Source organism: Dicentrarchus labrax, unplaced genomic scaffold, assembly GCF_905237075.1.
Source record: "Dicentrarchus labrax unplaced genomic scaffold, dlabrax2021, whole genome shotgun sequence".
In the NCBI taxonomy this organism is placed as follows: Eukaryota; Metazoa; Chordata; class Actinopteri; family Moronidae; genus Dicentrarchus; species Dicentrarchus labrax.
In genome coordinates, this window is record NW_026136712.1 from 6,432,697 (window position 1) to 6,460,493 (window position 27,797).

General features: G+C 40.2%; 1 protein-coding gene across 1 annotated transcript; it reads right to left on the reverse strand.

Moving 5' to 3' along the window:
• Window positions 1-821: 821 nt before the first annotated feature.
• lmf1 (lipase maturation factor 1) lies at window positions 822-27,629 on the reverse strand. The gene is made up of 11 exons (XM_051417978.1): window positions 27,398-27,629; window positions 25,659-25,968; window positions 24,710-24,720; window positions 22,960-23,108; window positions 12,578-12,643; window positions 6,353-6,520; window positions 5,596-5,776; window positions 3,657-3,810; window positions 2,897-3,080; window positions 2,099-2,211; window positions 822-1,246 (listed from the first exon to the last, which is right to left on the reverse strand). Exons 1-11 carry the CDS (start codon window positions 27,606-27,608, stop codon window positions 1,060-1,062), a joined length of 1,734 nt encoding a protein of 577 aa, XP_051273938.1. The 5' UTR covers window positions 27,609-27,629; the 3' UTR covers window positions 822-1,059.
• Between the last annotated feature and the right edge of the window lie 168 nt (window positions 27,630-27,797).

The window sequence follows — 27,797 nt, forward strand, 5'->3', positions numbered from 1 at the left end:
TATGTATAAAGTAGCGTTTAACCCTTTCTGTCCTAATCTTTAAGCCTTGATAAAGTTACATCTTCTGTCCTACTTCTACTTTTCCTGCTTCTTACTCAAAGTGATTTATTGTATTTTATAATAGTCCCTATTTATAATAGTCCCTGTTTATAATAGTCCCTGCCCTTGATGTCATTATTCCATATATCTTGCCAAGTTTCCACTACTTCCTGTTGAATTATTGATTTTGCCTCAGACTTTCCAAAACATATTATAAAACATATACATAATATATATATAATATAAAGTACCACCTTCAAATGTGAGTTCCATGAGGATGAGTAATAAGTCCTCAAACACACAAAGATAGACTATTTCCATGCACACAGGATGGAGAAATTGCAATGTTAGCACACATGGGAAGAATCGTGGGGGCATTGTTGCCAAACCCAGACTCTGACCACAGCTTTATATATTAATAGTTTTATTACACACTGCACTGTCATGTGTTCTTGTAAACTTTTATGTCCTGGACCAGTGGTTGGGATGAACCTGCCTGTTATCTTGGGTTACTGGGTTGGGTTTTTTCTTTTCACAAGCTCACTACACCATGATTGAGTGTCATGTCATTGCCCATACACCTACATGTCAATCTTTTATATAAGATGAACTTTAAGACAAATATTTATTTAATTACAATATCCTTTCAGAAATATTTTGGGTCTATATATATTGATGAAGGATAAGGCTAGACAAGTGGAAAATCAGCCTGTCCAAAATACTCTGTCTGCCAAAAAATGAGAGGAAAAAGAATAGAAAGAAAAACCAGCAAGAGTCAAGAGTCACATTCGATACTGAGGTTGTTTTATGAGATACGGAGGGCAGTAATTATTTGTGATACACAGATACACCCCCTGAATGAAACGTATATGATATGTCAGGATGTTTGATTTCAGGTCTTATCGATCAGTTCTTCATGAAACCTTACAAAAAACAGATGGAATCCTTTGCCATTTGTCCTCATCTCCAGCAGCAGCAGTCCTCTGATCTAACCTACGCTAGGGTCAGGAGCTCATGGCCTTACTTCCTGTTAGGTGGAATGTGTGGGTGGGGCCAGTTCCTCGACTGGAAGTAGCCTCTGAGTCCGGCCAGGTCCACGGGAGGGAAGTATGCTCCGATGCGTTTTCTCAGCCACCATTTCCCCTGCGCTGCGCTGGTGCTGCCAGGCTGGCTGAACTTGTATATAAAGTGCTCCCCTCGAATCCACCTGAGGAGGACACGGAAAAGGGGTGTAGTTGCGTGAATCAAAGACATTTTAAAGCTCAGAATCTTGTCTCCAAAAGCCAAAGGTGATGCATTTCACCAGGGAAGCTGGAAGTCAGTCAGAGCGCTGAGTGAAAGTATATAAAATAATAAATAATTATGTCATACTAAATGCTGAAAGCATGATGTTCATCGTTTCTGCATTAATTTGAATGGGCAAGATCATTTTTAAGCCTATTTAATAGTTATGAACAACATTTCACACACATTTTATAACTTTTTAGGACATAAAACAATATGCGATAATATTGTATATCCTTCTATATATGTATATCTTTCAGTAAATGATGTGCACTAGCAGTCAACATTCCTCCACTGATGCAGGCAGCTGAGATCCAGATCACTCAAATCATCATGTGAAATTATTATACTATTATTAATATTATCTTTAATTAGAGGTGTTTATTGTCCTAAGAGATGCATTGTGAGACAGTGCACAGCCTCTACATATTTCAGTTTTTAATATTTTAGCAAAAAGTATGCTTATTGCTTCACCAGAGGGGGCTATAGCACAGAGAATAATTATTCATGGGATTGTCATTTTATTGATCCATGCCAGCATACGTGAAATTATATATTTCTGTAACCAGAGATTTATCAATAACAGGACGAAGATGTGCTATTTCAGGAAATACCAGCTGAATACAAAAAGTAGAAAGGGTTTTTAAATTAAACATAGGAGCGTTTTGGTGAGGTTTTGAGACAGTAAGTGTTTTATGCTCATCAAAGATAATACTACAGTGTTAGCAAGATGCACGGATTAGATCTTTACTGTGACTGCGTGCCCTGTGTTTACCGTGGATTTCCTTTGCCTCGGAAGGGGTTGTGGTCGAGCAGGGAGAGGACCGTGCTGTCATTGGACAGCAGACGTCCTGCTATGTGGATCACCCACTCGCTCTGCTCGTAAGTCTGTGTGAAAACAAGCAGACAGAGTGTGAGAAACTGATAGAAAATGAGAGAAACAAAGGGAGACAAACACAACAGGGTGTGACGGAGACGTAAATGTGGAGAGGCAGACAGAGACGGAGGAAGAATGTGAAGCATGGGGGCAGAATAATAATGACTTTAGGCAGAGAGACAAGGCAGAAGAGTGTGTGTGGCATAAAAAGGGGCAGGTGTGCAGGCCATAAGAAAAGAAGGGCAAGTAAACACCAAAAAGAGATGGGGAGAAAGATCTGATGACAATAAACAGATAAACACAGATGTACAGAGGATAAAAGATTAACATAGCCAACAGAGAGACAGACCAAAAGTCATCTAATCAAGGTAAGCATGTGAAACTACTGCCCTCTAGTGGATAGACACATCAATGAATACTTTACATCACATGCAGTACTGAACAGTTATTTCTGCTGACAGTGAATTATTACACCACTCTCTATTTGTGCTGTAACCTGAACTTCATATTATCTGAAATGAAAAGATGAAAATCTTACACCTAAACAGACTGATTAACAACACAAAATCAGTTTTGGCACCAATATCTGCCACATCCCGTATCCACACAGAAGAATACATTCATCCTGAAGGCAAGTAAAAATGTCTCTACGCTGGTAGTGTACTCTACTCCATACATCGTGTCCTGCTGTCTCACCTGGAAGGCAGCAAACCACATGAGCCAGTCCAGCCGGTAGTGGTACGGCGATATGAAGCACGGCCGCCGGTAAACGTCCCCTGGCTTACACAGGAACTGGTACTCCTCCCAAACAGCCTCAGGGGCCTTGGGATCCTGGCTTAGAGTGCCCTGGAAAATCACCTCGGTACGCTCCTTGGTAATGCTGGACAGAGGGGTTTGTGAGACAAGACCAAATGCTTCATAAGCTGAGGGAAGGAAGGCAGAAGAGTTGGCGAATACAGATGCAAGGCTGCAGACGTATATAAAGCGTGGCCACATTTGCAGCAAAATGAAGAATAATACAACAAAGACAAGCATCTATGTCAGACATATGTTAGCAGATGGGATGCGGGCCAAAAATCTAAACATATGTCAAACTAATATTTCCCAAATATGGCTTCTGTCATTTTAGGTAGCCTGGGTCTTATAATGCAGATGTATGGGTAAGGGTTCATTTTTCTGGTCAGTTTTAATACGTTGAGACAGCTGAGCCTTGCACGTGATTGAGTCAGCCAGGGATATGGGCAGGACCTCGATACCACGGCAACCCTGATGATTACTGCGCAGACTCTGGCTCAGAATGATGAATTTAGTCCCCTTTCACTTAAATGTACATCAGTTTGGGAGGGTATGTTCTCACAGCTAGTGTAGCCTCAAATTTAGGCATTATTGAACAGTTTCTGAGATGTTTTAAGGATGTCCAACCTCATGACCCCAGCGACCCCCGACCGTACTGTACCTGCCAAAGGCCCCGTAGGTGTTGACGATGCGCAGAGGGTCGAAGGAGGTGTTCATCACCTGCCTGGAACTCAGCAGGTTCATCACCACGGGAACGCTCAGGCAGCCAATCAGAATGCCCAAAGAAATGTTCACCACCCGACGTATCAACATACCTATATTACATACAGCATACAAACACACACACACACACACACACACACACATATAGAAAGAGTGGAATTGCATGAAAAACAGCACAGAAATGGAAAACTGCTACATCAGTCAGGGATATTAGATACAGTTTGTTCTCTCTTTTTTTTTTGAACAACAAAACAAGCAGAACCCTGGATCAACTCTATCCATCTGTTACATACTCTATATAGACACCGCTCTCAGGCAAATTTGATTCAATTTCAGGGAGCATTGCATGTCACTGCTCCTGTTTGGTCCAAAGGAGCTGCTGCAGCGTTTGTTTACTTGTTAAATTTTGTTGACTTTTAGAGAAATTATGCACGGCTCCATTCCAGGATGTCAAAATGAAACTGAGTGGCCCGGGGGAAAACTGTTATTACAGCACAAATCAAGGTGACACATTTGTTAGTGTTCGGCATAAAAGGGGATTCATCATCTGCGGGAGGAGGGCGACGTGTTCGCTGGTTCGTGTGCAGAGCTAGTGCTATTAAGCTTGTAAGTCTATGTGTGTGTGTGTGTGTGTGTGTGTGTGTGATAACTTTAACACTTCCTCAGTGGAAAAGGTCTGACCTGTTAGATCATGAGACGGGTGGTATTGACAAATGTTGGCGGAGTCCACATCAGTTCCTTCCTACCTGTGCCTGTCTGCTTATCCCACGCATGTTAAAGACATCAACTTAATCCAGCTGAAACTGTTCACACTAGTACAGACTTTCTGGGTCTGTTCAAATGATTAAAGCATGCTCACACTCCAGGTAGGAGCTTATTTTATATTCAACATCCTACAATAAAGCAGAGACACTAATGGGTCCGATGAGGCCAATTAGAGAGGGGCCCCTCCTGCTTTTACCACGCTTTAACCCGTCTGTGTTGTAAAAATATAAGCGACATCACATTAAATTCCAGTAAACCATATGTCATACTTTTCCCAGCCACTCAGCTGTCCAAGTGCTAATCCCTTTTCTTCCCATTATTCCCTCCCCAACATGACCAGACCCACTACTTACTTAGGCCAGTTGTGCCCATTAGCCTCGACTGTTAGTGATACTAATGTCTGCACAAGAGTCTGAAAGTTTCTATTTCTAAAAAGTAGAAAGTATTTATTATTTGTTGATTATTGATTTGTCCCATAGATAGATAGATAGATAGATAGATAGATAGATAGATAGATAGATAGATAGATAGATAGAACAGGTTTAACTGCTGTAAAACTGTATTTTATTTGTTCAAGTAACAGAGAGATGTGCAAACTATCATCTTCATTGTTAATGGATTGTTTTGACTTGTTGGCGAGTCGACTGAATCCTTAACTAGTTGCCATCAAAATGTGTTTTTTTAATCATATTTTGTTACAAAACACTGACGCAATGAGATACGTTATCGACAGCACATTCCTGTTACCCAACCACCACCTCCCCCATTTTCCTATTACCAGAAAGATATGGGTTCACAAAGACAAGGGGAGTTCAGAGAATCGAACACTCTGTTACGACAACTAAAAACCATTTGGCAGTATGTCCCAGGTTTAATGGCTTTTTTGATGATTGATCTGCGGCCAGACATTGCATTATAAGTGTTAAAAAGTTGTATACCACAATATTGTTTATCAATTCACTCTGACAGTGATCCCAACGGTATTGTTTACCACTATAGAGTTGTGGTGCAGACTCCGCCATCCACTTGAGTTAGAAAGATTTAAAAATATATACAGTTATAGCTATAATTCTTGGTTGTAGATGGACTCAGAAACTTAGAATCCTGAATACCTTTGGTGGGTTTGGGGGTGCGACCGGCTGCATCCTCATTCTGTATCTCTAGCACTGCCTTCTTGGCTCCTCCTCCAGAGCGAAACAAGAAGCCCAGCGATGCATCGTCAAAACAGGCCAGACTGGGAACAATGGTCAGCCAGTTAAGGAAACTGAGGTTCCCACTCACTATCAGAACCACCTATAGCACGAGAGAGAGTATTCCATCAGTATAATGAGGCATTTTAAGGAGTTCGACCAGCATGTGGACGGTGAAATGTGACTTATTCTGAGCCAGGGTAAATTAACATACAGTAACATTAGCTCTGACATCCACTTCACATGATGCTTAAAATTAAGTGTACAGTGACAGATAATCCAATAAAATATGCATGTAAATGTAATAAAACATCCCCTTAAAACAGCCTTTAAACATGTTTGATGTAATAATAATGTTCTGACTGGTCTCTGATAAATAGAGTAAGAACTTTCAACACCAGTACTGCTGTCCAGTGAAAACCATGTACAGTACTAAACATTTTACTTTGTTAAACCTCTTATTGTTCTGTGTATAGCTCAAAACCTGGGGAAATAAAACCAAAGCTATCTGCATGGCTACATACCGGGTCCAAAACCAATAACACTAACACATGAAAACTACTCAAAATTCAAGTCTGGATCTGTAGAAACACAGGCTGTCCTCACAAGATGCCACCAGTAAACAGCACCACAGTTTGTTATCATCAGGTCCTGTGTGTCGGTGAACAGTGCGAGTTACCTGGAACAGGATCTGCACCGCTCCGTTGACCATGCACATCCGCCTGCCCAGGAAGGTGAAGAACGGGAAGATTAGCTCGATGAGGTGGTTGGATAACGTCTCGAAGCGATGAAACCACCACGGGGAGCGATGCATGTAGTAGGACATGGGGTTAGGAACTGGCTGGGTCTGGGAGACGAGATGGAGAGGGCAGACAGTGAAAGTCTTTGACGGTGCCAGAGACAGAAAAAAGGGGTTTGTCCAGGTAATCATTATCTTATCAATGTATTTCCGTTCCATGAATTTACGTATTAAAAAGACTTCAATACATGTTCTAAACATAGACTTCTTCAACTGCTTAAAATGCGTGTTTTCTCTGCTTTACTTTGGCACTAAGGATGGAGAGTCATTTATGGTGCCACACCCTGGGGGGAAACATTTCCATGCCTAAATAAAAACGGAACTTTATTTAAATGAAGGCAACCCCACCTACGCACACTAAGAGGCTTCATACAGGGCAGCGCAGTGTTTGTGTACGTACGATTGAGTGTGTGTGTGTGTGTGTGCGCAACGTGGTCGCAGGCAAACCGTGTAATAGCTGAACATGCAAACAGTGTTAGGTGAGGTGGTGAAAAACAAATATAGCACAGAAATAGGTGGGGGGAAAAAAAGGAAAACAAGACACTGCCACACTAGTCTATACGCTAGTCTAAAGAAAATGGGGTTATTTAACCTGTAGCTTACCAAAACACCCCTGGAAATCCAAGGGCAAGGAGCCTGCAACCTCAGACAACCAAACAACCACACCTGGCCTGCAGAGTAGCTGCATTACAAGAAACAAACAGAAAGCAAACAAAACAGCAACTATGCCAAAACACACCTACGCAGCCCCCTTAGAGTGAGGACAGGAGGGGATCTGCAGTTCCTCTGCAGGTTTGAAAGAGAGCAGTGTGTCAGAGGGGGTTAATAAGGCTTCACCTGGCGCCAGTGGCTTCCGGTGCTCTATATATGTGTATGTGTGTGTGTGTGTGTGTGTGTGTGTGTGTGTGTGTAAATCTACATTACCCCTAAGGTTGTTGACAGTTGAGGTTAAACCGGGTCAGGGGAAACTGACCCAGCATGGAATAAGGTTCATATTGTAAAGTGAGTTCTCAGGTGACGACACATTTTCTTATACACTCCATTTAACGACATTAAAAACAGTACGTGTCAGCAGGTAACTAGAAGAAACACCTTTGCAAGCATGTATTTCTCTCATTTTAGAGTTTAATTCAGCGTACAGTTAAAGCCAGACTACTCAGCTTTTGTTAACCACTGCAGCCACACACTGCAATTCAAGCTAAATGGTAAACCCTGCAACGTAGTTTAACAGTAGCACGAGTACAAAAGGCTCATAAAATCAGACAATTAAAGCAGAAATATCAAGTAAACAATATCTATCTAAGGTTAGCGAACATTAGGAAACATTAGCCAGCCACGTGCAGCCCTACCAGACCATGTAAGTAAGGCTGGAGCTGCAAAACCCCTGAGTGTGTTGAATTGAGCAAGAGTGTGTTTTTGTGTTCAGTCAATTTTAAGCCATGAGACAAGTATATGCTACCTGCTCAGAATGAAGGCACTGACTAACAAGTTAAAGAAATACCCCGATATTGTTTGGTTATTGTAAAGTTTGGATAACAGGTACCATGAAGATAGTTTGAATGGGATGCTCATGTTGCTTTATATCATGTAAAGGTAGGCAATTGTTTGATAAGCTAATATATGTGGTGCTCTAAATAAGATTTTTATTTTCAACAATGAGTGAGATTACTATGTGTGATGTGTAAGGGGTCGATCGTAGTGATAAATCCACAGAAAGAGCGTTTTCATTTTTATTTTAAATGAGAAAACCAAAATCGGGAAACAAGCTATTTTCTGATTTTTGTGTTGAAATGAGAAAACAAAGTTGGAATAAGCCATTTTCCATAACTTGTATTTACAAAACTAACAAAAAAGATGCACTTTCCATTCATTGTTTGGGAAATAAAATACAAGAAAATAAAAAAAACATTTCCCAATTCTGGTTCTCATTTCAAAACAACAACAAATCCGGTGGCCGCAAAGTACACTGACCCTGTCACTACCTTCCCAGCACCAAACGACACATAGCGACTAGCAGGTGAACATAGCGGAACATTTAGCAGCTAAAGAGCCGAATATTTCCCTCAGGAGCTGCTGAAAAGCAAAACACAGTTATAAGGGGACTTACAGGTGGACAGACAAATGAAAAAATGAATGCTAAAGTTTCTGTATCTGCTCACAGCCTATACACTCCTACTCATACTGGATATAGCTGGATTAAAAATAAGAGCAGAAATGCACACACACACGCGCGCACACACGCACACACACACGCACACACGCACACACACAGGCATAAGTAAAGCCATCATGCGACACAGATATATCTAAACCACACTGAAGTAAATTGGAGGCCACACCATGCTGGTTTACATGTTAAAATATCCAGCTGACATTTTGATGTCAAAGATGATTCTCCTCATTATAAGGTCATCAGATACACATGCTGTCACTGTAGGCTGTAGACTGTATTTTAGTCAAACGGCTGCTCCTGTGCTTCATTTAAAATATGAACAGTATAGACAATATAATTAAGTATTTGGTTCCTTTTAGCCATTGCAATTTGGAATCAATGCATCAGTGAATTGGTTAATGAGATTTTGTTTTTGTATAAACTGTCACTGAAAGGCTTCATGTACCCCAGAGTTTCCTTTACCACTGCATAATTATAGTGGGTCACCATGCCTTAAAGAATAACAGACACTCAGCCTGGTTTCATTGAGGGCTTTTATTGTACTCTGTTTTGATATATTTTGGATTTTCTTACATGGTAAAAAACCTTACAGATATGTCTTACTGGCACAAAATATTGGCTAACGTCAACGTCTTTGGTGATAAAATCCTAATCTGGTAATTAGTGTTCTGCTAATACTGATTAACATTTAAAAGCATAATGGCCTGAAGGTTCAGTGGGAGTTATTAATGGAGAAATGGAGATTAAAGCTGTGTTCAGCACAGTGGGAAAAAAACAATACTACCAGTGACTCTGTGACATGATACCATCATCACAGGGAAATATAAAATGATTGTTGCTTTGTTTCCTACCTTACAGTACAATAAACTGTTGTGCCATTTGAAATAAAGCATCCAACACCAGCACAGCTTCTTGCGTTTTTTAGCAACGTTGGTCTGTACGCATGCAATGGATTAGCATGAATTCTTGTACACACAGTCATGGTCCCCAAAGGCTGAGTACTATTGATTTTTGTGATCCTGTGACTTTTATACTGGGACCACCTTGAGGTTGACTTTTTTAATGAAATGTCTCGATGGATTGCATTCAGCTCCCTCACCAAGAAGGCACAGCAGAGGATGTATGTCAAAGTCACTGCTGGTGTTAGGGTTGTCCCCTAATAGTGGATGAGAAGAGACTTTTTCAACAGTCAGATATTCGCAGAAAAACAAAAACAGCATCAAATGGGAGCTGTGCCTTGCCACCAGGACTAAAGTATCACAGGAAAATCTTTAGTCGGGGGACAGCCCTAGATGGTGCACATCTACACCGCCATTATTGAGTATGCTGCTGCCACTGCCGAGGACAGACACAGCTGGGAAGGTGATTGGCTGCGATCTGCTACCCGTCCAGGACCTGCACGCCGAACCTGAGACGAGCGGGGAAGATCGTGGCCGACCCCTCCCACCAGACATAACCTCCCCTCCAGCTGGGGGCTGCAGTCCATCAAGACCTCACGCCACAAGAACAGTTTCTACTAGGCTGCAGCTGGCCTCATCCACGAGGCGCAAACTCTTATCAGGCCCCATGGACACTACACGCAACATTAACATAAATCTCCCCATCCACATTCTTTAGGTAATATTTAATCCATCCACTTGATTTGATACACTTTTACACACTGTATATTCTACATGTTTTAATCATAATATACTGTATTTTATATTGGTTTTTTACTTTTACCGTATTTGCTTTCATACTTTGTTTATTGTGACTGTTATGCACCACACATTCCTTGAATGTGAAAGCCTGCTTAGCAAAAAACCTGTTTATGATCCTTATTCTGTTCAGCGTGTTTCATTTGATTAATTATCAGAGAGGACAGAGTTCAATATTTTAGAAGAAATAGAGATAATGAATTGCAGTAGTGGATAAAATATCGCATCCCATATTTCATGTGGGGTTTGCAACCACTGGCTTATTGATTTCCATGGCATAACTGTGCTAAAACTGTTCTAACCCTGAGAACTAAAAACCAAATGATTTTTCCCAAACTAAAAGAAAACGCTAACTGAATCTAAAACCTAACTCCTACAGTTCATATTTGACGTACATCATTTCTGATTCTCTCTTTTTTAGTCACCCATGGGTATATAATTTCCAAGTGCAGCAGCTGTCCAGTCCCACAGGAGCCAGTGTATTACAGCCTATCCTCCATTCCCATTGTATTTCAGACTTTATGAGCATCAATATTGTATTCTAAAATGTGTGTGAGTGTCATCTCCAGTCATAGAGTCCCATAGGAGCCAGTGTATTCCTGTCTATGTTAATTACAGAAGACGGCCCTCCTCCCTCTGCGGCTTGGTAACGCAGAGCAGTGTGGGTCAGAGCGGTCGAGCGTCCCACAGGGGAAAAACAAACACAGGATTTGCACAACCTCACTGTCTGTGTAAGAGGCTGATTTACTGAATCCCACGACAGCGGTTACTCTAATGTGTTGCCCTGGTGTGGTTAGCATGATGTGAGTTCATTGCCGTCTTGTCATCATCCAGGAGACAAAGCCAAGGCACAGTGTTTTTGTATATCTGGATCAGTCTTAGAAGTTCAGACTGTCAAAGAAAATGGGCCTTTGGGAAATGTAGAAACTAGTGTTTCAGAGCATGATTTAGGCTTTTTCTCATGCTGGCCATCTGCCCACAAGAATAATTCAAAATAACACTGCGCTGTAACAAGTGTCATCTTAACTGGTAATTGGATAGCTTTTGTGATATCTTTGGGGCTCAGGGCTCATTGCTGTGGTGTTTTCTGCCCTGCACTTCCCAGGAGTCAGCAAACAGCCTTGGGATTTTATGTTGAGAAAGTCTGACTTTCACTTATTTCCATGAAAACCACCCTGTTTTCTTTCACGGTGTCAGGAAACGTCAAATGCATAATTTCTTGTGCACAATCAGTGTAAGTGTTCTTGCACAGAACACATAAGAAGATATCATGAACTAAGTATGTCCTAAAGCTGCTCTAATCCATATCTGATTACTCATAGTGAAAAAGCCAAAGAAAATTATTATTGAGTCATATTACAAAATGAGTCAGTAGTTCATCAGCTCTTTGGAGCTATGAAGTCTTGCAGCTCCTTGTTTTAGTTTAACAGCCAACAACTGTACTGTTGAGTCTCACTGCTCTCATCAGTATAATTTACAGCTCCAGCAGGCAGCTGTAAGCTCTAATAAACACACTGTACGCTACTTGACCTAACTGCTAAGTTAGCAACTAGCTAGGGAATATAGTGGAACATATAGTAGCTAAAGAGGTATTTTCCCAACAGTTGGTGGACACGAAAACAGAGCTAAAAGGAGAGTGAATATTGGACTGACTGTTTGTTAGGACACCTGAAACATGGCTCCAAATGAATGCTACTGCTATGGCCTGTTGGATGCTCGCTTTAACAACTTAAAGGACCAGTGTGTATACATTTAGAGGGTATAGAAGCAGATTGCAACTCCCTCACTTTACCCTTACTTTAACACACCAGCATCTCCAAACTGAGCTGACAGCATTTGAGTGGCATTGTGGGTAACATAGGCACCAGATTTTGACATGGAAGAAGAACGTGTGGTACAAAACAGACAATATCTCTGGTTCTGCATGGATTTTAGTACTTTTTTTAGACTGTTCATCGAGAGGCAGTATGCTAGTGCTGTGGTTAGCACCGCTGCCTCACTAAAAGAAGGTTCTGGGTTCAAACTGGGTTCTGTGTAGAGTTTCCCCCCATGCCTTCATGGGTTTCCTCCCACAAAAACATATATGTTGGGTTAATTGGTGACTCTAAATTGCCCCTAAATGTGAATGTGAGAGTGTCCGTCTTTATGTGTCAGCTAAACTAAAACTAAAAAGAAACTAAAATGAGCATATATCACTGTTTTAAGGAAGACACAGACAGTACATTAAACACACACCTCGTAGTGGTAGTCCATGCAGGTGAGGTCTCTCCAGCATTTGTCACCTCTGATTTTAATGAGACCCTGAAAAAGACAGAAAAGATTCAAATGTGTTATAGTTTATGAGGCACTATTTTCAACAAGTGGTGCTGCTGTAAATCAGGTCAAATAAGCAACCATCAACAGTCCATTAGGAAATCTGATTACAGACTGCAGTCATTCAAATCCCATATTTAGCTGAAACACTCCAAAAGGTCTAAAACCTGATTAGGATTTACCCTCGTCCAGGTGCATACATGAATGGAACACATTTTGTTCAAAGCACATGAATGCAAGAGTAAAAAGAGATATAACTATAAAATGACATTACTTCACTAACTAGATTCTTCTAAATACAATAAAAATCTACGTAAGAACTGCTGTATCTGAAAGATCTCAGTGAGTCAGGTAACATTTCAGGTAACATGAAAAGCTTCAAAAGAAAAAAAATTAATAAAGACTCAAAGTCAGACTGTAGGTTGACAATTGTGACCATTCACCAAAGACATCCCGAGCAACAAAATCCTTAACCTCCCCTAATAAATGGCTCAATTCCAAATTATTTTGCTGTTAGACAAGATATAGAAGACAGAGGAGGAGTGATCTGTAATCCATATAGATAACCACTTGTAACAGATTAAATGAATTCAAAGTAGATAGGGTAAAAGTAATGGAGCTGCATTGACTGTGCTGGTGGTTCTGGTCTGAATCAAACAGTACACTTGTATCAGTATGTATAAGAGTGTTCATACCGTACATTAATCATAAGGAGTAAATATCAATGAAAATGGCCTAAAAAAATGTCACATTCTTAATCATTGTTTGCAGCTTTTGCAGAAATCTGTAATTTAAAGATTTAGACTGTTTCCAACATTCAGGACCACTGTGTATTAATTGTTTTTTTATGGGAATTTTTTTATTATTATTATTTTCCACATTAAAATCTTCTATTGAGTTCAAAACGCCAGAATCTATGAAAATACAGATTTTGTTTACTTCTAAAGTTTTCCTGTTGGACACAAGATGGCTCCTACTTCACTGTAAAGTCCATCCTCAGTGGATGTGCACTGGTTGATTAAAGTTTCTACATCACACTTAAAACAGCTAAAAATGTGATTCTGCTAATGTAAAACGCTCGTTCTCTCTTCTCTCCCAGCTGTTTGTCATCATGTCTAATCTTCTTTCTTGGAGCTCTAGTGGTTTACAGATACAGAACAAAAATGTTGGCTTGCAGGACATTTGCAATTCAGTGTCCCTCTCTTGATTACACATTTGTTCATTTGTGTACACACTGACAGCTTCAAATTTGTTTTGAACGTTTCAACTCCATGCACACACTGTGCCAGTGCAATACAGCTCCAGAACGGGACTCATTAGAGAGTGATGACCTGCAAAGTGAGCTACAGTAATGGGTCATTCATATTGACTTTTCATGTGAACACTGTAAACAGGACCTCATTAGATGATATTTTTGAAGGAGAACCACAGTAGTTAACTAAACCCGCTGTTCAGCAGCGAGGTTCTGGATGGCAATGTTTGTGTTTCGGTCGGCCCATAGCTTTTTTTTCAGACTGAAAAATCTTCACTACTGGATGGACAGCCATGACATTTTGTACAGAAATGAATGCTTCCCAGAGGATGTATGCTGCTGACTTTGGGGAATCACCTGACTTTTCCTCTAGCGCCACCATGAGGTTAGAATTTGTGGTTTTGATGAAAAATCTCAACAGACTTTGGTGACCCCTTTAGCTTTTCCTGTAGTGCCAAAATCAGTTCAAACTTTTAATCTGTCTAGTGCTTTGGTTTATTAGCAAATGCCTGCAAAACTAATGACTAATGACTAATCCCATCAGCCTCAGCTGTACTTTGAGATTAGTGCTAATTAGCAAATGTCACCACTGTCAGTACAGCCTCACAGAGCTGCTAGTGTGGCTGTAGACTCTTAGTATTTTTTACCTGATAGTTTATGTTGACTAAAATAGCAAAACAGTAAAATACCACCTGCAGGTAAGTTCCCACCAACATCAGAGGATGCTGTTGCAATAGAAACAGTGCATAGTTAGTAGCAGGATAAAGAGTGCGTGAGACATTTTTTTTTATAGTATATGTATGAGTATATGGTCGGCCATGCACACTCCATATCAGCCACCTGTACATTACAAAGTGGACAGTCAGCCTTAAAGAGCAAATTAAAGAGAACAAATCTAATTTGCTTGCCGTCTGAACACATCATTAGCTGCTCACAGATGTGTACAGCTCTGTGTCCCACTAACAGAGAGCTACACATACAGATTGGCAATTAGCCCCAATAAATGGAACTATACAGGGTGTCAGGAACAGGAACGTATCGTGCAACATGAAAACAGAGAAATGTGTCTGTAACTGTAACCCTGTTTTTTGACCTAAATAAATAGGGAAGTACTCTGCTGCTCTCAAAGACCCAAGGCTTGTTTGATTTGATTGATACATGATTTACAAAAACATCCCACTCACCAAGACCTGAAGTAACTGAAGTAGACAAAGCTGTTTAGAATTATACTATTCTATACTAAAACAAAAAAAAAAGTATAAAATTTATAAGGTATCACAGTTAAGTTGTATGTAAAAAGACTAAAAGTGTCTGTGAGAGGATTTTCCCATAAGAAATAGGAAATAAAACACAATCTCTAGAAATACTTAGAGAAATGTGTCCTGCACTCCAAGCCTGCTTTTCACTAAATGAGCTAAGTAAATACTGCTCTATCCAGGACACGAGACTGTCAATATTGACACATCAGCCCGCCATGTGGTTGGCGTGGAATGTGGAATAAATCGCCCGCTAACCTCTCTAACCAGATTTAGAAAAACCAGGACATTTCATTCTGATTATGAGCTTGGCTGTCGGCTATAGCTGCTGGCTGTTGAGATGATGCGGCCGAAGATGTTGCTGATAATCCAATTCAGTCATGAGATCCTGAAATGTCATCAATTACAATCTGATACAGACCTCAGCAGTCTGCCCAGAGTGTCCAGAGCCCTCGGGGGGAAAGGATACTGATGTAAATTCAGCACATTTCCAGGAAAAAAGACCACAGAGATTTAATTAAGATGATCCTCTTAATATACATAGAAACTTCAAAGACATAGCATTGGTTTGCTAGAAAGATGTGAATGGTGGGCAGTTTTTCAAAAGAAAGCTGGTGAATTCTCAATCAACTTCATCACAAAGAGAGAACATGAAAAATTCTGTTAGCATGTTATACCAATAAGTGACTCTGAGGAGTGATTCAACTTGCTAAAAACAGGAACTTTGCCCCTTCCAAAACAACTGAGGTAAAAATGGCATTTTTCCAGCGTATCCTTAATTCAAAAAGAACTAATATCAACACATATATATTTTTATATTCTTTGGGCTTTTTTTATTGCCTTTAATTAATAGTGACAGCTGAAGAGTGAGAGGAAAAGGGGGAGAGAGAGAGGGGATGACACGCAGCAAAGGGCCGCAGGTCGGATTAGAACCCTGGGCCGCTGCAGCAAGGACTCGTACATAGCCTTGGTACATGGGGCACCAGCTCTAGCAGGTGCGCCATCTGGGCACTCAACATCAGAACATATATTCAAGAAAATAAATCTTGATAAGAGATAAACAAGAAAGCCACTCAAAAATAAGTAATACGTAACTTATAATAGAAATAAAAGCACTACTAGTTCCTCTCACCATTAAACATATGGGCCAGTGAATTGGTCATAATTTGCTTCTTTTAAGAACAACCTGTGTTGAAGTTGCATCCAACTGAATACTGCTCGCACTCCAAGTGTGTAGGAGAAACTACAGTTGACGCCAAACTTGCGAAAAACATCTAAATATATCTGGAGCCAGTGTTTGGTTTGTCCGTTTTGGCCATTTGTAAAAACATGGCAGTTCAAAATGGCGGACTCCATGGATGTTAATAAAAACGGCTCTTCTAAAGGTAACAAAAGCACAACAACTCTTATTTTCAGGTGTGTAAACACTAATTAAAACATACCTATGAATATTATATTCCATTTCTGCCAATAGATTCTCCTAAATCATACCTTTAGAAGGTGACAACATGTCCCATGAGTTAGGTTTAAATTGTTTAGATTAAATGTGATAATTTTAAATTATTTTGTGAAAAAGCTCCTGGTTTAGGAGGTCAACGCAGGTTTTGTATGTCAAAACATAGAGAGGAAGAGAGATTGGGGAAAGAAGAGATTAAATAATGTTAACCTATTTCCCAACACTGTTTCAGAAAAATAAGAAAAAGACAAAGATCTCAAATATAGCTCTTGTTCAATCCTGTCTTAGTAGCACAGAAAACATCATAAAGTAAACTTAAATTGGAGCTCTACAAAACAATAGTATAATCTTTATAAGCCAATTATTGCCAGAATGTTCATTGTAACTTCTCAAAGGTTAAGGGGAGGAAAACTTTATTTTTCTACATAAGTAAAAGCCACTGTTCAGCAGCAGTAAAGCAATATCATAGAACCTCATCATCAACTCCACCTATACACCTCAAAGTCACCCAGAGTTACCACAGATATTTATCATTACATAAACAGAACAGTCAAGACACATCTACCCATTCCAGTTGGCCAGGTGTACACCAACTCCCAGCACGAGTCAGCATGCCAGCAACACTGTATCCCAAAACCCTTAGCAACAGGTAAACCGATCTGATCTGCACTCACAAAACACATTCTCATGGCAACGCTCTAATCCCAGTTAACACCCAAAACTCCACACCTAGCATAGTATTTCCAACTGTTTAATAGAGATGTTCCTGCCAGTAGTGAAATGTGTAATCCAATTCACAATAGCCTTGCCAGCACTTTAAACAGGAAACTCATAAACATTAGCAGAAAACCTGAGAAATTAATCATTTAAAAGTTTCTTCACAAGAAATGTAAGACAAAAAAAATAAATATCAACAGCCCCTTATTCACTGGCTTTATAATATAAAGTATAAAAGTATAATTTATTTATTAAACACGATTCACTTTGCCCTTGCATCAAGCCCCTGCCCCATTTTGTGTGAAGCAATCCCTCTAACTTGACTGGCACTAAATACAAATTCCAAGGTCTGTGAAGGTCTGTGCATATTTACTAGCATAAATAAGAACACCTTATTGGTTTCTAGCTACTAGGAGCCCAAATCCTATTCAATCAATTATGTTATGTAGTTGCTACACAAAGATCTGCGCTGTTAAATAGGAAAAAAAAACTGGGATTGCTTGCAGTCACGTGATTCCGATGACGCAAAATTCATAATGAGGCAAGAGAGACAGAATGGATGAGATGGACAGATGAAAGCCCGCACTGTGCAAGTGCTTTCTCACTGTGTCATCCCAGTCAACGTGTGTGAAATCTGGAATCGCCCAATTCATTCTTCAATAAAGGCTAAATCCTATTTTGAGGTCACAGTTACCTTTAACCAACCAAGTGTCACCAAGTCAGTTTCTGACCAGCTGTGAAATATCAAAACACTCTCCCCTTCTCTTTCTGAGTTATGCTGTTGAATACTAGCCAAAAAGTGAAGTTGACCTTTGACCTTTTGGATAAAAAAATCATCAGTCTTCACTTCATTGCTGTATCCCATTAAACATCTGTGTGTAATTAAGTTTTTCAGAATTACGGCATTAGTTCTCGAGTTATGACCAAAAGCATGTTTGTCAAGGTCATTTTGAGGTCATAGAGACTTTGAGGCAAAAGTTGTCACCAATTCATTGTCCGGCCAACTGCCAAAATCAGTTCATCTCTCAGTCCGAGTGGACATTTGTGCTGGTTTGTGTTCATTTCCTCAATAACCACCATTGGGTACAGTAACTGCAGTACCTCAAAATATCTGTTTTGACATTACCATGGTTACCTCTGACAATGCTGAGACCTGTGACAGTGTAAACAACTTCAAACACCAATAATTCCATTCTATAGCCTTGATGGTCTATATATATATATATTTCAGTAAACTGTTCAGAACCTGTTCATTTCATTGGCCCTTCAACAGGTGACATCCTACTGTGAGTGAATCATCAGACAGTAATAGAGTATGACACTGCAACTGACTTTATCAGCCCTGGGCACCTATAACTGGGCCAGGCAGATGATTTCCAGGATTTACACTGAAAAGGAGGATCAATTCAAACAGGTCGAGAACCTGAAGGCCCAGATCCAAAGGGACAAGGATCACATCATCTTTCTGGGGCAAAAGGTCAAAGAGCTTTCCATCAACCTGGAGTCAGAGGCAAAAGAAAACAAGTATCTCTTAGACAAGGTGGAGTTCCTGACCAACAAGCTCAAGAGAGCAAAGACCTGGACAGGGGAAAAATGCTGTCTGCTCCGCAAAGAGACTGCTAAGTGTTTCGAGGAGAAGAGCCTGAGGATCCAGCTTGGTAAACAACTGGAAGAAGCCGAAAAACAGCTGGCTCATCAGAAGAGCCAGGAAGAGTTTTTGGTGACTCAGGAAAACCAAATAAGGACTGAGCTTGAGACACTGAAAGTTTCATGCCAAGAGCTCCACCAGCGGTATGAAATTGAGCTCAGGGCTGAAAAAGACAAGAGTGAATCCCTACAGCAGCAACTTGAGACAGAAAATAAGTCTCATGCTAAACAGGTTTTGGAGTACCAGGAGCAGATCCAGAGCCTGAAAGCTGAACAAGATGTCCTGCAAGAAGAAATGGAGCAGAAGATCAAAATCCTGCAAGGAGAAGCTTCTGAGAGGGAAAAGTCCTTGTGCAGGGAGGATCTGAAATTTAAACTACGCGACCAAACATCAACAAAAGTTGAGGAAGAGGTCAGTCAGGGCCTTTGCACCGAAATGCCCCAACTCAAGGAGGAGCTGACGGACAAGGTCTGCAAGCAAGAGGAGGCGGAGAAGGAGGAGGAGGAGTCCTTTCCTACTTCACCAGCACCTGAACTCCTGGAAGAGGCCCATGTTGCTGAGGAGAAGGCTCCAGAGAAAAAGAAGACATCCTCTATCTGGAAAAAAACCCGCCACTTCCTGGGCTTGAGGAAGAAAGAGAAGGAGAAGAGGGAGAAAGAGTCCATATCCAAGTCAAAATAAAGAAAGAAAACATTTAAAAAAATATATTCTGCCTATATAGTATTTTATTGTATTGCAGTTGTAGTATAGTTGAGTTGTTAAGTTTATGGGTTGATGAGTGTCCTCTCAGTCTGCCTCCTTCAAAATGGAGGAACCTTACTGAAACCAGGTAATGTATTTCTGACATCTGACATACAATCATAATTCCTAAATGTCCACTCAGCATTAAAAAGTACAGCTTCTTCCGCTCTGCCCTTGTGTAAACACGGCAGGGGTATCTACTTTATTTTACCGTTTATGAGCCAACGAGGTCCTATCAGATCACATTAGCTGCACTTTTTGTGGCTTATCGGCTTATTACCCACTCAGGATGCTGATGTGAACAAGCTGCTGCAGCAACGATGAAGGCACACTAGCTGCTTAATGTCACACCACAACGTTCATGATATATTAAACACATGTAGCTGTGCTAACGAGGACACCAATAAAGATCATTGATTTATTAATTAGCAAATATTTCTATGTCAACACTCTTGTTTAGCATAACATATGGCCATCTGACGTTCCTATATTTTTTGCAGCCATATGTTGGAGCTGATTGTGTTTGGGCAACCTGCTGTGCTATTGCTGTGTGTGTGTGTGTGTGTGTGTGTGTGTGTGTGTGTGTGTGTGCGCTTTATCTTGCTTAGCAGAGTCTGTTGTTTTTTCAAGGGTAACCAAGGAAACAAGAGCAGATTTGATTTCTCTTCCAATCCACACATTTCATTCCTTCTATATCAATGGCATATTTCTCCACAAAACTCTCATTGTTTGGTTTTTTTAAAAGAAAGATAGGTCTTAAAAACGAATGGGTATTTGTATTGATTTACTGCAACAGCTGGTGAAGGATAATAAGGGGAAAATGCAACATCAGTCCCGGTTGTATAAAAAAAACGATTAATAGAAGCTACACATCGTAATGCATTTAGAAACGTTATTGATGTGACAGATGCCACCATGGCATTAATGCATGTAAACAGTGTAAACAGCGTGTGGCAGTTCGGGATACTTCTTAGTCATGCTGTGAAAACTCACTCAAGAAACATGATGGGTGGGCTCATACACCCCTTCTTCCCAGACTGACAGGTCCTTTGAAGTGTGTGCTAAGCCGTGTCATCCTCACAAGAAGAAACGCTATAGCATTCAGAGAGCAGTGGTGAACCGCAGGCTGTCAGACAGATGAATGACTGTGACCAGGGTGGATCAAACACTGAAGGACTTTGGCAGAGGCTCTGCTGTACTTAACACTACTGAGCTATCACTGTAACGGAGTCTTTCTGACAATGTGTGCTCTCCCACTATAGTTCGTCTCTGTGGAGTAAATCTAATTCTAGGAATGTTCATTACATGTTTTGAATCTAAGTTTTCACACAGAGCTAGCAAAGATGAGAAGAAGACATGTAGCTGAGTACGTTAGTGAACATCGTAGCCTTGGTGACAGCTTGTTTCCTGTGTTTATTGTTTGGATTTGAATTCCTGACAAAATGGCATGTGAGGGCTAAATTCTGGATGTCCAACATTCTTACCACCACTCGAATGTAGCATTGTTATAGATGACTAAATGAAAATCTCATTGTCACTCGGATTATCATCAAAATCTAATCAGCTGATCCAATTGGCCTGAAAGTGATCATTTCAGCAGATTTGAGTATATTTTATGGTAACTTCTTGAAATGCTTTGCGTGCAGTCTGACAGGCCAACGCCATCTGCTGATGTCACTGGAAGAGGTTATCCCATGCATGTGTCGAAAAATACAAAATATACACAAGCAGAATGTCCATAGTAATGCAATATCTATTCAATAATGAAGGATAATGTTGGGTTTCATTTAAACTAGGACTTTCATTCTTTAATGACAAACAAGTCAAGTGAATATTGTGCTGTAAAAACACATACGTATGCTTATTTGGGCTGCAACAAAAGATCCTTTTCATTATTGATTAATCTCCCAATAACTTTCTCAATTAACCGTTTAGAGTCTAAAACATAAAAAAACTGAACAATAACCATCATAATTTCCTAAAGGTTCTCATTAAATGTCAACCAACAGTCTCAAAATATAAATACAGCACAGCGCTCTGAATGTACCGTTTATCAGACCACAAATAAGACAAGAATTAGGTTGGAAAAACAATAAAATGCCGGAGCAGAGTGTTTCAGTTGAATAACCGCGCTCTTCCTGGAGTAGCCAACCTCGGCTCATCACATAAAGTAGAAAAAACTGTTGGGAATGTTGCATTCAGGGCAGTCTGAAACCTGCTTTTTGCTCACAGGGATTACTTTTACATATGTTTACCTGATTATTTAAAACTTTGGCAACATTTAATATATAATATATATATATATATATATATATATATATGACAGACAATTATGGAAAGCATAATAGGTCCCCTTTAAAGACTGACTTTATGAATATTACTGGTAAAAAAAATATCCTGTCCTGGGCCAAAAACCATAAACTTAATTTCATTATTTTATTTTCGGTTTCCTTCAGACCATTCCATACTTCAATGGTAAAAATTTGATTTCTGTAATCAACCCTGTAACAGTACGCACAGACGAGGTGTTTCCAAATGGGGTCTATCTAAACTCTGAATATCGTTGAGACTTTGTACATTGCTGAATGAAAAGAGATCTTTACAGTTGCGAGCCTCTACAGTCACCCAGGGGTGAGGTCCCCCCCTTGTATTTCAGCTTTCTTCACTTTTCTTCACGGTCTTAATAGGAAAAGCCCAGCTGGATTTGGGGTAGCTGCAGTGATTGGCAGAAAAAAACGAGCCGGTGGTCTAAAATTCACCATGGAAACTGTCAAACAACCAGACATGTTGTTTAACCGACCTTATATTTGGGTTGGATTTCCAAATACTGGCGGTGTTTTATAGCAAAGACACCGCTCCAAAAGTAGCCATCTAAAATCGGGAGGACAAACACTGGAATATCCCGGGGAATTATACTGTGTCTGTGTGTGTGCGCGCGCAGTGCATGCCTTTCTGCTTGAATTTACAATATCTGCTTCCTCCTAGACAGTAATATCATCAGTGTCTGCGCAGGCGGGAAATGGGTTAGTCAAGGTGCTGGGGCAGTGAATAAGTTTTAGAACCAAAAGAGTAAACTCCAGTCAATTTATTTGTATTGTTTTTGACAAGATAAACAGCCAAGTCACAAGCAAAAATCATTGTGATTTTCTGTTGAGAGCAGTTGGTCTCTTTTCGTTTCGCTCGCCAGAGAGATGCAGCAAAACTTTCTATGTATTTGTAAAATGTTTTACTCACAGCTCCCAGCATGATGCGAACAATGAGCCATCTGAAGGTCCAGATGCAGATCAGGGAGGGGGGACAGCAGCGGGGGACCTGGGACAGAGTCCACACCGGACAAAGGAAAATGGCCAGAAACCCCGTCTCCAACAGCTGACTCTCCCAACCTGGACAAACCATCAGAGTAACTTGTAAAAAAAAAAAGTATATTTCTAAAGCAAAGGATAAGTGTGCCACACAAGAGCTGCACACAGCACATTCAAGCTAAAAACACAGTGTCTGAAGACAGCACACAGATGAAAGCTTTCCCTGGACTCCATAAACCTGAGGAGACAGTTTATATTTTGGTCAGAGACTTTTCAGCTATGGGTTGTTCATAGCACACAATAGTATATGACGTACTGTAAGCAAACAGGATAACTGTATGGCAGAAAATGGCTTATCAATTCAAACATGGTTACAGATGCTTACTCACTTGCTTATTTTAACCATAGTTACTTAGATATTTACTAGCTTAATGCTAATGTCAGTATAATAACATGCTTACAGTGTCAGTGCTATCATGCTGATTGTTTAGCAGGTATAATGTTTACCATATTCGTTATCTTAGTTTAGCATGTAAGCATGCTAGCATTTGCTAAAAGGAGTGAGATGGACAGAAGCTGCAGAAACCACGAATGTCTGTATAGTGTATAAACATCTTATAGATGTTGAGTCCTCTGGGGACCTTGAATGTCTGCTTAATATTTCGTGGCAATCCAATAGTTGTTCAATTATTTGAGTCTCTGTGTGGTGCTGATGAGGACCAGGTTATACGGTCAAAAGCTCCAGAATAAGAGATTATGGACTTTATGTAAATAATGATCCAAAGAGAATATGATTTATCAATAATAGATTTACCTTTATAAATGTAATTTTAGAGCAGTACATTTCAAAAAGCACTGCACAATGTCTGCCAGACGTGCTATTCCAGAGACTAATGCTCCTAACACCAACAACCCATGGCCTCTGGTCCGCAGTCTAGACAATCGGAGGAGCTTAGTCTGCAGGCTTAAAGCCGCATTGTCAGCTATAGGGTGATAGCGAGTCCAAAAGAAAATAGGGAGTGGGGATAGACAGTGAGAGTGAGAGAAAATTGTCTTTAGAAAAAAAAAGAGAGAAATGCAAGCCACAACTCCCAACCACAGACATTGGCCTGGCGTCTCTGACTACAAAGTGTCATTAACCAATCACAGAGCTGCCACTGACCTCGCCACTTATCTGGGCCGGAGCCCTACATGCAACCTCCTATTTATACTGTCTTATTTCTTTCCCCTCTCTCGTCCCTTTTTACTATTACCTTCATTACTGGCTTCACCAAGTAAGGAGGCAATGTACTGTACGTCAGTAAACCTCAACTCTGTCAGTGAGTGTGTTTTAACCCAATAACTGGCTGTAAACAATTTGGGAAACAATCATGAGAAAGCTGGTAGTGAGAAGGATATGCATTAAAGTTTTATGTGCAGTGATTGTACTGTATTATGGTTAGGATCCATGACTCTACAATGAGGATTTCTTCTAATTGAGATCAATACCCTATAGAATCATACTTGGATAGATATGTTTTTTGTTTGAGGGACTTAACCACGTTAGTTTGCCCATAAACAAACTAAAATAACATCCAAACCTGCGGTCTCACAAAAAAATGCTGTGGAGGAACAAAGGAAGCAGTCCTGGACTTTGTGTTAAGGCTGAAAACGGCGAGGCCCTTGGTGTTTGGTTCACTTACCGAAGGAATACCTGGAAAGAGAAAAAAATAAAAAGGGCACAGAGATATAAGAAATTGATGCATCTTTAATATTTAAACTAAGAGGTTGTAATGAAATAGCTTGAATTTCTGAGTTTATTTCTTTTTTACACTGGTATTTTATAACCTTTACAAAGTCGGTATGGTAAACCAGTCATCTAAAGAATATTTTCATTTATTTATGGCAATTAAAGATATTTATTTACTACTTTCTATGTAATGATGACATTTTCTAGCATGTTCAATGTGGACAGAAAACGAATGAACAATAATTATCAGGCCAATAAATTATCAGCTCATAATACTAATACTACTACTAATAATAAAAAATTATAATAATTTATTTTGAATTCATTATCCCTAGTCTATAATGGAATAACTAAGGGACTAGAATAAAATAGCTCAAATTAATTAAATTGGACGAAACTGGAGCTTATTTCCATAATTTAAAGCGATAATAGTTAAAATTTTCGCCCCGAAAATACCTGTTTACACATCCAGCAGACACAGAGACTGAATAAGAATTCATCTGGAGTCATGTTTCTGTTTCAGTCCATATCTACTCTCTTTTAGCTCTGTTTTTGGCCTCCACCAACTCCTGAGAGAAATACCTGGCTCTGGCCACGTTCGCCAGCTAGTTGCTGACTTTGCCTGCTGTTTGGTGCTGGACCACTAAACCAAAACAATGATCCAAAATAGACTTAAAGGCTCCAAAGAGCTGAGAAAGACTGCACATTTGGGTGATAATGCTCTGATCTGTTTGTAAGTGTGAGCAATCCCTTTCATGTTTGTTAATGTATAAAATACTGATTGTGCAGCTTAAAACAACTACTATGATATGAGGGAATAAAAGCACAAGGACAGTAGGATTTTAAAAACTGGACGTGAAACTAATTATTAGTATTTATACATGTGTATATCCCAGACTCACCACAGCTGCCCCACGTTGACCAGGGAGTGGTAAAGCACCCACAGCGTAACCATGATCACCATGTTGGCCAATCCCGTCACCAGGACAAACGCAGACAGCGCCATCCCCACCAGGGCAATGGCATCCAGGTTGGCGTCCATGTCGCTCCAGTCTAACAACCAGAGGATGGAGGGCGTGTACACGAAGGCGGCCGCGCCTATCTTTCCCCCGACATAGCGCTTAACGCTGTTGAGGAAGTTCTTGCAGGACATCAAGCCTCGCTCCCCTATCAGCTGCTTGTTCTGGTTGTAAGCGACACTGAACGCCACGACTACAAAAGAGAGGAGACCCAAAAAAAAGGGATAAAGGCACATTTTAAAATGAAAAGTTGCTGCTTTTTGTGGGTGATTGTGAACTATTTGCTGCTGAGTGAATGAGCCAGATGTGAAGCAGTAAAAAGATCAGCTACAGAAAGTCTGAGATTATGGTATGCCCCATACAAAACAGTAAAACTGTTCCATCCAGGTTATGGAAACAGGAAGGTGAGATAAGGTTCCTGACCGAGTGGGATAAAGTCATTGTAAGTAAAGTTCAAGTTCATTTGCATTGATAGTTCAGGTGGTTTTCCCACAAAGGTAAGACACCTCGTTCCATGCAGCCTATCTTTTCGGCCCCTCTGACATTACTCACTGGGATATTGTGGTCAGGGAGCTCAGGAATAGAGCAGGGATGACCTATTCTGTAAGCCAACCCGGAAGTTAACATCACCCTGGCTCCTTCATCCAAAAGCCAAAGGTATTTCACTTTGGGTTGTTTGTTATTGCAGAAAATATGCTCTGTGGTGAAGTTTTATGACACTTGTGTAGCAAGATAATCTTCACATATGAAGATGAAAAAATGACACAACTTATAATTAAATCATGTAACTAAAATCTACAAGTTGGAAAGTACAAACACAATGTGAATGTAAAGGTGGACTAGTGAGAGCATGAGTCTCTATGTCCGTCATGCTGACATTTAATGTCCCCGACAACTTGTGTAGTCTCATTTAACCACTCGTTAAGGACAAAATTCACAGGTTGGATATGATAATGAAATATGATGTGTCACCACAGACCTTATCATTGACTTTGACTTTGAGGAGAGGGAACCGGAAGTGTTTACTCCAGGTTTTAGGACGCATTCCTGCAGCACTCTATAGCCGAGGAGGAGGTGGAGGAACTCTAACATAAATCTGTAAAACTTCCCTCCACCTCCACTAGAGACTACATCAACATGATGATTGTGATTAGTAATCCAACACTATATTATAACCCTCTGAACTGATCTGGACCCTCTGCTGCCTAATGAGTACTTTTACTTTGAAACTCTTTATGTAGTTGTCCGCCAATAGTTGTGTACTGCTACTTCAGTTGAATTCAAAAGCAAAACTTTTACATTGAGGTATTACTACTTTCCCTCAATAAAAGACCTGTCACTAAAGGACACTAACCTTTAAATAAATAAAGCCAACTCTTCCTCCAGTAACAGCTACACCAACTTAAAGAACTTGCACATTAGCTCACTGAAAAGGTGTTTTATTTTGAAGTTTTTAAAGACAACAAGGCTAAAAACAAGTAGCCATATTTAAAAAAAAGAGAGAGAATATGACCAACAGGGCTATCATTTAAAACGTTGACACAGCTCTAACCCCAATAATGACCTCACATATGATGTGATCTCACTGACAGAGCCTGAACGGTGAACGTCAACATGCTTACGGTAAATAAAGGCGACGGAGCGCAGCAGCACGATACGAGTGAGCCAGTAAGTCCCGGTCTGTAACGACTGAGGGCTCTTCTCTTTCTCAGAGTCCTCGCCGGGCTCTGCTCCATGCTCCCCACTGCTGTCTGCGCACTTTGTCTCTGTCTTACTGCCGTCTCCTCGTCTTCTCCTCACAGCGCTGCCTGAGCTGTCACCGGCGGCCGCCATGTTCACGGGCTTCACGGTCACGTGAACACACAGACGCGGAAGTGCATTATTATTATTATTATTATTATTATTATTATTATTATTATTATTGTTGTTGTTGTCGTTGTTGTTGTTAGTTTAGAATTAAAATAATAACAGAATATAAATAAGAAAAAAAAACAGTAGAATCACTGTCTTATTTGGGACATA